The sequence below is a fragment of the Ambystoma mexicanum genome, chromosome 9, assembly GCF_040938575.1.
Source record: "Ambystoma mexicanum isolate Mex_15411 chromosome 9, UKY_AmexF1_1, whole genome shotgun sequence".
NCBI lineage: Eukaryota > Metazoa > Chordata > Amphibia > Caudata > Ambystomatidae > Ambystoma > Ambystoma mexicanum.
Genome location: NC_090931.1, coordinates 633,838,556 through 633,854,089, shown reverse-complemented (window position 1 = coordinate 633,854,089; position 15,534 = coordinate 633,838,556). Strand labels below are relative to the sequence as shown.

Sequence of the window (15,534 nt, the reverse complement as noted above, 5' to 3'; positions counted from 1 at the left end):
CTTCAGGCGTATGACCACACTTGATATAAAATAAATTTGTCATCTTTAAAAGGGCTGGAGAGGCACTAAAATCATTTAAAACTCCACAAAACAATTTTGTTTCAATAACTCTTTGGAATCAGTACTGACAGTTTGCAACTTATAAACCCAAAATCCGATATTCTGATAAAAGATATTTTCAACAATGCATGGGATGGGTGGCTTGCCATCAGAAATGATATTCTCAATGTCTTCATGGGACTAGGAATGGGTCAAGCAGTACAGTCCTTGTCAAACCTTACACTGGTCAGGTTGAGGCTGGCATTGTAGCGCTCATATGGGAACATAGGGCATGCACGAGTCACAGGTTTAGTTTTGTATAGTGTTTTTTTATTATTTGGCATTTCTTCGCTAGTTGGATACCCCAGGGAAAGATATGGTGTCTTCATGACCTCTGTAACTGCAGCTGAAAGGTGATTCTGCTGCTATCAGAATAACCTGATAGCCTGTGTGTCGTGGTGTATTGTGTGACAGCCCAGACATGGTGCATTCCATTACAAACCTGATAGGTTAGGCTTTGTTGAGCCTCACAAATGGTAATTTTTCTGTAATGGTGTGTAGGGCGCAAGGGTACATGGAGTGACTGCACCGTTGCCATGTGCCAATCAATCGCCCCACTTTGCCCAATGCCGCTGGCATCAGGCAGGTGGGGAGAATATAGCGAATGCACGCAGAGTAACCCGCTGTACAGGGTTCTTTTATATGGCTTCTTCGGTGGATTTTGTATGCTTGTGGACAATCATTGATCCACCTATGGGGTGCGGCCCACTGGGATCAATTCCAGGAGCATAGATGGACCTGCAGATGTGGTATCAGGCAGGCTGTCCTTTTCAGGACCCACCTCCAACCCCCAAATTTACCTCAGGATGAAAGAGTCCCGCAAGTTGGCTGACACCCCGGGTGAATGTGGTTTCTGCACAGTGTGACAAATCCTTGGATGTCATCCCTTCTCCCATAGGGGAGGAACCTTCCCATGGGGCCAGGGCGGTGCAGCCACAGTCAAAGAGTCGCCTTTGGGGTGGTGCACCATGGGATGATCACATGGGGAAGAGAAACCATTATGGGACGAGGGATGACCAAGGGAAAAAAGGTTCTTCCTCATCCCAGTACAACTGATGTTACTTCCTTCTAGTCTGTTCTTACTCTTCTTCATCTCAGTTTTACAGTGTCCTTCACATTGGTAGTCCCTACTTTCCTTTGTCTTGGTATCCGGTGTTAAAATATTCTACCTTGCAGACATACATAGAGCTTTTGGGGACTATGCTACCCTTCTCAGGATGAGAGGGTGAGGGGCTTAGGGAAAGGGGCTCTGTGGGATATTAGGAGTTATATCCCAAGTGGAGACCCCCTTCCCAGTACTGGGACGGAGAACTCCCTTAACTCACAAGAGAACAGCAAGATCAGTACTGGGACAAAGAACAAGCATGGAAACATGAAGATCAACGCTAGGAACAACATTGAGCAGTCTATTGGTTACCAGCTTCCTATCAGTCCAACCGTAGAAGTGTTGTCAAGCCCTCCCTCAAAGAGTCAGGAACAGGCAATCTGTGTTGCAACAGAAGAGGTTGTGGACCAGTTCGCCTACCAGGGAGACATGGGACCTTCGAGATCTGACAAGGCGTGTAGTCCTCCATGGAGGAAGCCCTCTTAGGACGAAGCAGGAGATTTGAATCCTGGCAGCAGTAGAAAAGACAGGACACTGACGGTACCAGGAGCGGGACGCTTACCCGCTGGTAGAAGAGTTCCATTCATCCGTTGCAGACGAACATCCGAGAGGAGCAGAAGCCTGAGCCCCAGCCAAATGGGAAGCCTGGAGCATGTAAAGAAGCTGAGACACTGCAGTCCATGGAAGCCGCAGAGGGAAGCCAAGAATGCCCAAAGCACCCACAACCGAAGACTACCAGTAAGCTCTCCAAAGAGGGTTGAGCAGACCGGGATGGTTGGCGGGACAACTAAAAGAAGGGAGAATCACGAAGGAGAGTCTGGGACCCACACCTACAAACCTAATCAAGGCCTCCAAAAGCAATCCTCATAGTCCCAGTACATGGCAGGATAGAGTACCAGGCTGGCTGTGACCAACGAATTAGTAGTAAAGCTAGAAGAACAATAATTAAAAATACAGAAGTCTGGGATTTGCACCCATTTAAAGAGAATGCCAAAGCAATCTTCATAGTCAGAGTACCTGGCAGGATAATATACCAGGTTGGCTGTGACCAACAAAGAAGTAAAACGAGAAAGAAAAAATTAAAATCTCAGAAAAGGCAAAAGCCTGGGACTCACTTGCATATGAAGAGAGCCAAAACACTCTTCATAGTCACAGTACCTGGCAGGATGGTGCACCAGGTTGGCTGTGAAACCAAGCAGAAGACAATAGGAATCTTCATATTCACAGTATCTGGGAGAAACAAGAGCCAGGTTGACTGTGAAGGGTTCTGGGAAGAAACTAGGGGAAAGGAAGAAAAGCCCCTATGCCGTTGTTTTGTGGATACATTTGGAACACTGAAAGAAGGAAGACCCTCATTGGTCATTCAGAGGGTGAGACAACTTGAGGAGTAAGGTTGTCCTTCCTTTTGAAGTTCATTTGTTGCACATTTTGGAACTGTGTTTTGTAAGCTGGAAAAGAACTTTGAGACTAAAAGAAGATCCCCTTTTCACATTAGTTTGAGTTCTTAGTGCGAGGGCTGGAAATAGTGGACATATTCCTTTGGACTAACCGGACAGACTCCTTTAAATATTCTTTTGAGGCTGGGAAACCTCTCTTAGTATTAGGGACAGTAATGTATTTCCCCAACTGTCATTTAATGAAAGTCTTTGATAACAATCATGCCACCTTTGTATCAGTCTCCTCCTGCCACACCCTTACAACAGGTAAATGATATATTTCTACCCACAGTGCACTGGACTTTTCTGGGCATGCTCCCAAGTTTTGCTAAGAGTCCTGCTCAATATGATGCCCTGGGCCATTAGAGAGGTACCTGGCTGTGTGATGCATCTAGTTACTGTTTGCAGCTGAGGGCACTTGGTCAAGGGTTTTGCCCTGAAGTTCGGGGACTACATAGTGGTGTGGCACACAGTGTGTGGCTTAGCGTTCCAGGCTAGAATGTTCAGAATTGACCTGCGGGCCTCCAGAATTGTGAAACCACATATTTCCGATTGGTAATTGGGGCTATGAACGAGGCTCATGTATTGAGGGCAATTCTAAGTCGCTCTGTACCAAGAAGTCTGACACATTTGTCCATTTATACTTTCTTTGCGATCAGTGTGAATGCCGTTTCCCAACTGAATAGGATCAGTGCCAATGCTCTTCTTTCTGTCACATTATTCATGCAGTACAAAGGCAGAGGTTGCCAGAACGGGGTGCATTGCAACTCTCAACTATAGTTCTGCTTTGGGATTATTCAATACATGGTGGTTTGTCTTCAGGTTCATATCCTTACATACGCAGGGGCAACAGAGAATCTTCAGTGACAGATCGCTCAGATCTTTGGACCAAGATGATAAAGTGGCGCTGTCAGGTTTACATTCTGGTGATTAAGGTGGCTGCAGCAGGGTTTGCTCAGTCCAGTTTGTTTTTCTGCTCATAGTACCTTCATAAAGTTAAATGTGAGAGAAAGCTTTAGCCTTTGTAATAACACTTCCTGCTGGCTGAATTAGCTGCAGGCTTTGTATTTGTTCTAACCCAGATTAATTTAACAAGGGACACCTTATTTTCCCTGGAGCGCAACTAAAGCTATGAGCACAACTATAACTGCACACACCTAATCTAGCACAAGAGTGCAGGACTCTAAAAATTGTGATTAGTACCAACACCAGAAAGTCCAGGGAGATATCCTGCTAGTTCTCATGGCAGCCGGTTGAAATGCTGCACCAAGCATCCAAATTAACTGACTGTGGTAATATGCCCCTTGTTTGTGAACGTAGTCCTGACTGAATGGTTTACATGTCATTGTGTCTATGGTAACCCACACTCCATTCCAGAACATTCTCTGTTTACATGCTCATTGCTTCTAGTTCAGGCTGGGTTGCATGCTGGTAGTGGTTTTTGGGGAGAAATATACTGCTTCAGTGACTTGCATGAATCAAAGTTTCCTTCTCAAAACCAATATACGGTAATGTAAAAAAAAAAAACAAATGAAAAGAGGCCTACTAATGTTAAAATTTCAGTGATATAAAGGACAAGGACAAAATAAACTAGCATAGGGGTAAAAAATAAAAGGGGAAATAAGTAAATCTGCATCTCCTCAAGGTCAAAATGGAATTGAAATGCAGGTTTCTTTAAATAGCAGCAATTTGTGAAGGATTAAAAATGTTTGCCATAATATTACATTTTTATAAAGTGCATTATTAGTAACTTCCCCTTTTCAGAATTTGAAGAATATTATTAACTAACTCAGTAATGGGGCATGTTAGGAGCAGAGGCAGATTTAAGCCAAGAAACCCACATCTGCTCCTGCCTGCTTGAACCGTGTCAGTTGGTTACAATTCCAGAACAGAGGCAGCCCAATCTTATGGGATAAGTGACACGCTGCTCACTCAGAAGGTTTGTGGGGCCGTGGGCTGTGCTAGCCACTTGCCATAAAGGCCTAATTTCCAAACTGTAGTTTGAAGGTGATAACAACACTTTGTCTATCCCTACCAGAACTTGAATGAAACCACTCTGGCCAAAGCTGCTTTTCAGAGACAGTGGCCTTTCAGGAAATGTCGACTCTAGAACATTCTAAGTGCTGGCCTCAACCAGAGTTATGAGAACAAAATACTCCCATGTATCTATTTTCCCAAAGGCTTTCGCAAATCTCTGGTGTGAAGAAAAATGTCCTACCAAGCAACACAACCTGTAGGCAAGATGTTATTTGATAGCACACTCAGCTCACACTCTAAAATGTGCAGGGACAGGTCAACTCCCAAGACACCTACTCCACCCCAAAGAGGCAACTAACCTCCTTCTGTCCTTCCCAGGCACTGGAACAAAAGTTAAATTAAATGACTTCAAGACATGACTTTCCTAAGAAGCATTGTTCGCGAAAGGTGTGCATTCCCCAAATTGGGGTTTCTCCTAACTATGGTGGGAAGCAGAGAGCAGGTGGACAGCTAGAATGCCACAAAGCAGAGATGACAGGCAGCTCCATGATCCCGTGGCCGCCTCAGTAGGCGTGGTTTTCAACAAAGAGGGATTGCGCAGAAGCTCCAGAATCCAATCCGCTGTGCTCATACTGGCCAAGGGCTGCCTGGCTATTAATCTGAAAGAGAAACAGCAAGAGATAGTTTAATGGTTGCAAAAGAAAGGGAGGGAATAAGGTAAGAGTCCAGAGAGGTATGCATCAAGAAATGAAATGGATGGTAAATACAGTAGAAAGGTTTGACAAACAATAGTATCACTACCACTCTTGATCTATGCAATAGGCTTCCAGAAATGCTTTCTTGTTGCCTTTCACTCCTGGAGATCCATTCTTACCTTTTTGTTCCCTTTTAGCTCCTACGAGTCTGTTACCATGCAAGCTAACCCCTGTGGCCTCAACTCCAACTCTGGCACCAAGTAACTCTGGGGCAAACACTGGCATGAGTATATCAACTGTGGCCACAGTGTCTGCATCTGCAGTATCAATAGCAGGCGCCAGCCCACCTAATGGTCAGTGTTTGACTGGATATAGATCCTCATGTGAGGTCTAACGTCTCCCACACTTCTTACTCAGTCCAGGTGTCTCTCTCAACCAGACTAGCCATGGCAGGACCATTCTCCCTTATTCTTTCTGCATAGCACACTCTTCTTACTGCGTCTTCATGTCTTGTTCTTCTCTTACCTACCCATCTCTTTTTACCATCTCTTTCCACTGTCTGCTTAGTTTCACAAAGAGCATACGCACAAGCATTAAGATTATTGCCCATCAGTCAAGGCAATGCAGTTGTAGGACAAAGAGTTTGGTTTTCCCAATAAGAGTTAGTCATGTAGAGGTGGCTCATTCAATATGGAACACATTCCAAACATGCAACACTGCTTAGCATGAACTGTTTCAGGACACAGACACCATAGCCTGGTATCTCAGCATGCCTTCTAACACATCTATGCACTATGTTATAAACTGGAACCAGGACATCCACACTGAACAGTCCTTGCCCTCCCCTCCGCTTTGAAATCTCATTCACGTTGATCATTAACCTATGTGCTTGTGGCTCTCTAAATAGCTCAATTTTAGCACGCTGAGAAATCGCCTCTAAAATGTCTATTCTTGTACTCTCTCTGGAAACTGGCAACCAGCATGATCACCATATGCTAGCCCTCCTAACATGCTTATGCTCCTGGAGTATACCCTGGCCACTGCTCAGGGCACAGCAGCTCAATGAATCTAGCTGCAATGTTTAATGGCCTGCACTATTTAATTGAGTGACACTGGGAGCATTCCTCATACTAAACCCCTTACAGATCCAAGTGAATTACTGTAATTACCCAATTACCTTACCAGCATGGTGAGCCCTTGAATTACATGACTGCCCCTCTGTCTGGTCCCAGCCCTATGTATCTGCCCACAGTTTTGGGGTCTCAGGAATGCTTGCTGATCTCGCCTCTACACCCGGCCGCGGCATTGCCCTTCTGTTATCAGCTCCACTGCATGGGCTTTCTGTTTTTGCTAGTGACACAGAATTTCCCAAACAGCAGCCAACTTGAGAAGGGTTCACAAAGGCCTAAAAGGTTTGGATTTGGGCTTTGCATACCGACAGGATTCATGATCATAAATCCTTTAATCCAGTACAAAATCCCAATCCCATAACGGGTCACCCTAAAATTGATTAATAATATATGCGCGCTCCATTTCACTAGCTACTTATTTAACTACAGTTGGATCAATTGTAGCATGTTTTTTATTAAGGCCAGTACTCTGACCTTATCAGGAGAGGGGGTGAGGAGGGGTAAGGGACCTGCCACAAAACTGTCCAGGAGCAGCCCTGGCTATAAGGGGCAACACAGCTGTGGCAGACCCAATTCCTAAACTTTCCCTTGTGCAGTGTGTATTTGTGCAGATCACCTACTGTTTATACCATTTTTCAAACCGATGCTTGCCTGTGTCCCTCTGTTTCTTTCATTTGTTTCAAGCCAAGAGCAGAAAAGAGGCCTGGACGATTGCCAAACTACCAGAAAGCTAGAAGCCAGAAAGCAAGAAAGGCACAGTAAATCCACCGGGAACCCAGAAGCAAATAAACTGCTACTCCACACTGTGCAGCAGACAGAGAGACTGCTCCCATAGAAGGCGGTGCAACAAACATTCCCAAGCTGCTGGATCGAGCAGGCAGGCTTAAGATCGAGCAGGCAGGCTTATAACGCCATTCCCGGGTCCCTTAGACCACCGAGGACCCACAAGAGGGGTAAATACGGCCAACCCTGAAAGACATACCAGTAGGCTGCGTGGGGCGGCGCCTCTTGGGTTTTCCGATTTTACAGCCACTATCCGCGGCAACATTGTGGAGCTCAGAAACCATAAAGGAAAACTTGCACAAACACTACAAACTCCTCTAGCTCACCAGAGGGGAAAAAGGAGAGGCCCACCCTTTCCAACCCGATTTACCATGACACCCCTCTGAAAAGGGACCTGAATGACTGACGTGAACATGGGTCCTCTGGCGCTGCCATTGATAATACGAAGCAAGTTTGGAGAGAGTGGGTGGAGCTCAGGCCCTTTGCTATACCCTACCAGCACATATATCCACCCTTGATGAAGAAGCCAGAACTAGATTGGTTAGGGAAAGCTGGCCAATCCCCAGGACGGGAGGGAGATTTTAAGTATAGAAAAGGAAACCGGAAGTGTGCGTCTTCCATGTGAGGTCAGTAGTGGAGGTAGAGGTGGACCAAGGGACCAGCAGGAGGATGTGTGAGTTTGTGGAGATTTGTGTAGCAGGTGAGGAATTTGTTTAGGCATGAAAGTGGTTCTGCAGTGTGAGGTTGAGGGGGTGTTAGTGTAATTGTGTGGAAGAAGGAGGGAGTAATAGAGTGGCGAAGAGAGTAGTAGTGGCAGGAGAGTAGAAGTGTGAGGGAGGGAGTATCTGTAAGGAGATTAGTAGTGGGAGGGAGGGAGTAGTGGCACAGAGGAGGAGAGTAGTGGTGAGGCGTAGGATTAGTGAGGTGGGAGGGAGAAGTAACATCAAAGGGTGGAGGTGAGAACTAGGAGGAGTGAAACATTGGAGGTTGACGAATCCTGGAGGTTGACGAATCCTGAGATGTAGTCACTTCTGCCCAAGGGAACTGCGATACGGGTCTGGGACCCACATTGACCAGAGCATATGAGAAAGGCCAGGAGAAGGGAGACTTTCCCGCTGGCATTGTGAACTGTGATAAAAAGCCTGAGAAAGACCAGGGGAAGGGAGACATCCCCCCTGGTGTTGTGAACAGTGAAACTAAACCCCAAAAAGGCCAGGGGAAGGGAGTAATTCCCCTTGTGTTGTGAACTGAAAGTAAAAGCCAAGAATTTGTGAGAACAAAGCTAAGGGACGCCACGGGAAGGGAGCAATTCCCCAGGCATTGTGAAATCATGGAACCAAGTGAAAAGAGAGCCCAGGGGAAGGAAGTAATTCCCCCTGGCTTTGCGTCAAGATACCCGGAGAAGGGAGGCACTCTCCAGGAGCCTAATAGTGAAGAAGCAACTATGGGCAATAAGGAATGTTGATGTTTGAACTTCTTTTGAGTTTGAATTGAGAACTTTACTGCTTTTTGGCAAATAACCCATCTAACAACTGGAACTGTGATCCACTGTCCAGAAGAAGGGAGCCATTCTTATGGACCAAGAAGAACCACTAGCTATTTAGTTATAAGTATGAGGGACAGAAGTTGAGATTTGACAAACACAGGGCGGTGGGCTCTTTACTTGCAAAGACATCCTGACTGATCCATTAGTACTTTTAGTTGAGGTAGGGAAACCCCTCTTAGAGTTAGGGAAAGTTAGGCTTTCTCTTTATTTTCATTACTAATAAAGGTTTATGCCAACAACCATGCCACCTGTGTGCCAGTCTCCTCCTTCTGCACCCTTATGAGGCACAGAAGAGAGGTGGGAAGTGTAAGGAGGAGATGGAGACAGTAAGAGTAGAAAGGAAGAGGGGAGTGTGGGTGTCAGGGAACCAACCTGAGTCCAACTGAGTAAGTGTACCCCAATTCCCTACAAAACAGTAACATATGGCTAGAGTAGGGACAGATAAGAATTCCCTGATGGAGATTAGAGAGGCATAATTTAGAGAGACCATCCTTATCTAAATCAAGAAGTAAAGAGTAGGTGTTACCGATCAGTAGCACTAGCCTGGATTACTGATGCCTGGGTAAGGGAGGGAATCCCAAGCGAGACTAGGGCCAGAGGCACTATCCTAGGACCCACAGATTATCAATAAAAACCCTTGGACGGTCTCACAGAGAGTGACTTTGGGGTCATCAGTGACATTTACTGCAATATGGTCACTAGTAACCTGTGTGTGTGTCTGCATTTTGATCAGTGGTGGCCCAGCCGTCACCTACCTCTACCCACCATCGGCATGCTTCTACCCATCTCCCTCTTCTCATTTTATCCATACCCTTTACTATGGGTCTCCAGGCACCGTCTTGCATAGTACACCCAACCCTACCCCTCCAAAATACCCACCAAATCCAGATTCTATCCCCCTCTCAAACGACCCTTGAGGCACTCTGCTCACACCTACTATAACTTCAACTACCACTCTCCCCTATCTGTTGGAGGCACCTCTTCCCGCTTAATATCCACCCTCCACGTCCACCAAACTCACTTTTGGGCCCTGGGGTAGCCCATCCCTCTATATTAAGTGGTACGTCTCAAATACTTAACTCTCACATTCCCTGCCACACAGTGAAGGACATCACAGAAACCTGCATCACCCCCAAAGACACATGCTAAGCTGGAGGCTGGAAGGTTATGAATTAATCTTAACCACTGGAAATTGCTCAGGGCAACCCTCCGGACCATCATTTTTCAATATGTCATGCGATTACAAAAGGGGAACTACCATAAGAAAATTGAGCTTGGCTGCACACCAAAAGGGGCAGCCCTGCCTAAACTGCTAGGTCACATCCTTTCTGCACAAGACCACAAGCAACCCCAGACATGTTTCGGTTTAATCTGTGAGGTGTAGTTTGGACCGCTAGGCGCCTGAAGCTTGGGACCCAAATATGGGCATAACCGTCCCACTCGGGGTGACAAATGATAAACTTAAGGTTGATGGCAGGAAGGTTGAATGACCCACCGAAAACTGCTCTGGGCTACCCTCTAGACCCTTTCTTCCCCTGCCTGCAATGCTTTTACAGAAGGGGAAAGCGATATGCAAATCAGGCAACCCCCAAAGGCAAGACATTAGTAGCTCTCCACACTGACTGAAATTCGTCCATTCCTTGCATTTCCAAGAAGGATGGCATGGCTGGTCACTAGATCAGCAAAGACACCCATCCCTCTGCTCCCTGACCTTGACTTACTCTATCTAGTTTTAAATATGTTGTTGTTCAAGTCCCTACACTAACTCCTCTCACTATATATCTTATCTATTGGCCTCCTGGTTCACCAAACCTCTTCTTCCATTGCCTCAGAACTCTTAATTTAAATATCTGCCCTCCTTAAAGTGAATAAGTTGCATCATCTTCAGCTTGACTCCTCATATCTTCTCTCCTGTTTTCAGTCGTCACCTCTCTATTGTCCCCCCTCCCTCAGACCACACCCTTCTGAACTGCACTGTTTAACTTCCCCCTTGACTCTGCTTCCTCTCCCGCTACCTGATGAGCAAGCGCAAATTCCGACTTCATGCCCCACTATCTGAATTAAGTTGGGTCTTCCATCCTGGCGTTCTCTCCAACCCTTACGGATCCCTTTGAGAGGAACTTCCAAGACGTTATCCTAGTACTTGCTACTCCATTTGAATACCTTTATCCAGCGTGTACCTTCACGCCTTCTTGCCCATGACAGCCACCTTGGATCTCGCCTGCTGTTGCAACAGTATGGATTCATTAGGCACTTCAAACTATGGCATTGGCATATACCCTGTGCCCTGGCTCTCCTTGCCTCTTAAAAGGAATCTCTCCACTCACCCAATCCTCCAAAACCATGTGGACCGGAACTCAATTCCTTCCTCTCATTCTGCTGATTATGGGCCTCATCACGAGTTGGGCAGTATCTCTTAAATGCGGCGGTAACAGTATTACCGTTGCATTTAAGAGCTGGCCATATCACGAGTTGGGCGCTAAATGGCCTGTTTTACCGCCAGCTGTATTAGCACTAGGTATTTGCACCGAAAATTCCCCCATTGGGTCCTACCTGCCTACTAGAGGATGGGGATTTACGGTTAACGTCCAACCTGTGATCCAGAAGTAATACCGACCGACAGGTTGGCGCCAACGCTATTACAGTGGGCAGTATTACAGCAGGGATACCGCCCAACTCGTGATGAGGCCCTTCATTTGCACTTCTGCACAAAAGTCTCTCAAATCCATTACACGCAATGCCCTCCTTTCCCTTTCCTGTATTGCCTCCTTAGCTCGTTGCACATTTCCTAGCTCTTGAGCTAAAACATCCTATGTAACCACTCTACTGCTGTTTTATATGGGTCTGGTCCTTGGTCCTCTACTAATCACAATCTGTACCTCAATTTCACCTTCTCCTTTGGCTTCTTTTATCACCTCTTTTCTAATGATACACCAATATTTTCCCCTTTACCTTCCTTTAGCCTGGCTCCTTCTGCCTGTATAATTTGCTACCGCATGCCATTGAATGTTGATTGGCTGCGTAGTGCTTAACTCTTCCAAAACAAATGTGATCTACTCCTGGCTTCTAACACCACTCCTATCCTCTAACCATACTCCCCCACCCAAACACTGCCTATTGCGTTCATTTGGGCCATCCTGGTTCACTTCCCCAGTAGTAATCATTCTCTGATGCCCTCATTTGTTAATCGAGCTGCTCAGATTTTTTCTGCCTGGTTCCCCAGTCTTTTAATGGCCATCCTCGTCACTTCTGATTTTGGCTAGAGGGTCCTAACTCCTGGGAAGGCTAATTATTCTTTTCCACCTTCTGGGTCATCATTGGTCTGGGGTTCAGGTCCCTTGCTACTCAGATGCTGTAAACTACATCTGGAAAAGAAAAACGATATTCACTGGGTTGTTTCTGGCTTCCTGAACAGTCTTTTTTCAAACCATCACTGCAAATACTTACCTATGGGCTCAGAGTTGGCGGGCTATTTCAGATACTAACTCTCAGGGGTGCCCATGGACCGTGGTTTAATATCTACAGGTGTTCTTCAGCCACAATTTCCCATTCATTTGGTTCCTGCTTGGCTGGATCGCCTCCTGTGGCTGCTGGCGCTCAAAGCTGGCACTGCAGCTCTTCTTAAGCATCTCCTCGGGCATACCTTGGTCACCATCTCTGCCTGTGAGGTAGAACTGGGGCTTACCTTCCTTTTCCCCATAAGCATAGGGTTTCCTACTGATGGTCTCATTTTTCCTTTTAACTCACCTAACATTTCTGAAAGAGATTTAGAGGTCCTTACCTGCCTCTGGATATTATCCCTGTATACACCTTGATTACAGTGAGTGTAAGGGAGTGAATGGAATTTTAACTTGTATAAGTGATTTTAAGTGACTTTTTACCCTCTTGTATCACATTCCTGCCTGTGGGAATGCCTGATTATTTTTACTTTATTTGAATTTTTCTTCAGCACTGCTCTTACAAAGAGGGTCTCGGAGAACCTTACAAGGTTCTGAAGTGCAAAAGGTGGGAGGTGAAACAGTTACAAAATGTTTTCAGGAAAGGATAGAAATATTAGTATAGGCAGGTGATAGAAGGGGAGTTGGAGGGACTGGATTGTGTGTGGGTAGTGTGGCGAACCAGAAGAAGGATTTGGACACATGTTAGGCATGATTTAGCTTTTTATTTAAATATTAGTACCCAGTGAGGGTGTGTGGCAGACTTCCAGCCAATGAGGAGGTTCAGAATGGGGTCTTTACCACAAGGTAAAGACCCTGTTTTGAGTCTCTTCAGAGCAGGAGGCTGCCATCTTCCCTCCCCGGAAATCAGGTACGTGCGTTCCCCCGTGCCCCTGTGTCCCCATTCCCTACCCCGCTTTTCCACTTATTTAGGATCCCTAGCCCCTCCCCACCCAACTTGTGCTTCGTTGTGCCTCGCCAGCGCCGGAAAAAGTAGTTTCCTTGGCGCATCTCTGACTCTCGAATGACCGCCTTGGAAAGGGAGAAAGGACTATGTGTAGTTTCCTTCCCTCCCATCCATGGCGGCAGCCATTCTATTTGTAGTTTCATCGCGATACGAGAAACAGCAAACACACAGTTTCTGAACTTGTGATAAAAACACTTTTAATACCCTGGTACAACGTGCCGGGGAATTAATATCAATATAACCCGAGCAGGGAGGGAGGGATTACCGGACTGGTAATGCCTATGGACTTACATTAAAGCCCAAGCAAACTGATACCCCGGGGCATTACCTAACTATCTTGCTCTACTGCTAGCTGCAATAGTCCCTGCCTAACAGAACGAAATAAGGGTGCTCATCTGTCAGTAAGTGTCCAAAATGAACTGTCCACAGTCTAAATCCTCACTTCTAAAGTGCCATATCACTAAAAGTAATAGCTAAAGATTGCCAGTTAGTATTCTCTCTGGCACGTTCCCTTTTGGCCTGCTGGAAGCAAGGCCTTTCCTCCAGGGTTTTTTTCCACAAGAAATGTTTCTGTTATTGTCATGTTTTCAAAATCAGAGAACAAGTTCCTAAAATCATTACTGAGACTCCCAAATAGTTTGCCAAGTGTTTCACTCCACATTGAGTGTGGAGTCCGCCTCCCTCCTTTCCTGTAGCTCTCTGGCCGGCCTCTCTTGGCCCTCTTCCTGCTTGGCTAAAAACCTCTGGGTCATCTTCGACTCCACACTCTCCTTCTCTCCTCACATCCCTGTCGTCCCTAAGAAGTCACACTACCAGCTGCACCTCCACAGAGGTATTCTTCCTTTCCTCTCCTTCCCCCAGAAGCTCACTGTCTCCAGAGCTCTGGTTCTCTCTAGGCTGGATTACTGCAACAGCCTCTTTCTAAATCTGCCTGCCTCTACTCTGCACCCTTTGCAACTCATCCACAACAGTACTGCAAGACTTGCCCTTGGCCTCAAGCCCAGGGATCGTATCTCCCCAGGACTGAAATCTCTGCACTGGCTCCCACTGGCTGTGAGGATTAATTTCAAAACCCTATGCATTGCCCACAAGGCCTTCTGGGGCATGGGCCTCAATACCTTCAACTCTCTCTTCCTAAATATCTTCCTTCTCGAGCATCCGCCTACAACTCCCTCAGGGTCAGGCGCTTCTCCAAGCAACAAGTTGGTGGTAGATCTCTTTCTTCAGCTGGGGCCTCCCTCTGGAACAGCCTTCCTGCCTCCCTTAAACTTGAGGAGAACCATCTACGGTTCCGGAAGCACCTCAAAACTTTTCTCTTTGGTTCTGCTTTTTTTCCTACTCTCCCCTGCTGACCTGGATGTAACCAGAACTGTACTGGTTACCTGGACACCCTCTGATCTCTGTCACAGGTCCCTCGCCCGCCAGTCTCGCACAACTTCACTGCCTGCCTGGCAACCCCCGCACTTGGGGACTGTTTCTGTATCCCTACAGTCCCCCTACCAGCACTTGACACCTAATGCCTGCACTTACCCTTGCACTTGCCACTTGCTGGCTGTTACTTATTGTGATTATCTATTCCCATGTACTGCACTGTCCCTTCCCCCATCCCATGCACTTGCGCGATCTGAATGACATCTGGCCTAGTAGGATCTTTATCTGTCCTCGCCATTTTCCCTCTCCGTTGCCTCGTCGCGCCTTGAAACACTTGTGTATAGGCACGTTATAAATGCCATATCATATATCATATCTGATATTGCTCTATTCATACCCATCTTGTACTGGGTGAGAATCTGGTGCACCCTCGAACTAGGGAAGTACATGGAGGCATTGTCCCATGTCCTTGCCTCTGGAGGAGGCTGGCCACTCTTATGGGTAACTCATGTAAAGAAAATGGCTATTAGCTCTAAACCTGCAGTTTGTGGCTTGATCCTTTGTCAATGGGCAATGGACCAAGGTTGAGATATCAAAAGCAGCAAAGGAGTTGTCCAGGAGAAGGCTAGAGAGCTCTTGCAATTCACTGTGCATAGGCCCAATGTACTTGCAGGTCAAACAAGTACCTAGGGTTGAATCTTATTTTGATATCATAACATCGTCATTTGCTTGCTCGCTTTTCCAGGTGTTCTGAAAGGGCACATTGAACGTGCGGAAATGTACATATGGCTGGGGTAACTCAAATATTTCCATTTGCCTGACGTTTAACTGTAGCAAAGAAATAGTCATACATTTCTTGCCACTTTGCAATGGCTACAGTATCTTGAGAGCAAAATATCTCACACCTATGTTCAAAGCTGCTAACATTCGCCATATCTGTGGGGAAATGTCTCTTTGCAGGGTAACAGATGACCTTAATGTTGTCTAT

The 15,534-nt window shown here is 46.3% G+C and overlaps 1 protein-coding gene across 1 annotated transcript in view; it reads right to left on the bottom strand.

Annotated features, from left to right (window-relative positions):
• Positions 1–5,037: 5,037 nt before the first annotated feature.
• The window catches only part of ALDOC (aldolase, fructose-bisphosphate C), a 107,465-nt gene continuing 96,968 nt past the window's right edge, over positions 5,038–15,534 (bottom strand). The window contains exon 9 of the mRNA XM_069615336.1: positions 5,038–5,276. Coding sequence (XP_069471437.1) covers positions 5,181–5,276 — 96 coding nt within the window. The 3' untranslated portion in view covers positions 5,038–5,180. The remainder of the gene's footprint in view (positions 5,277–15,534) is intronic.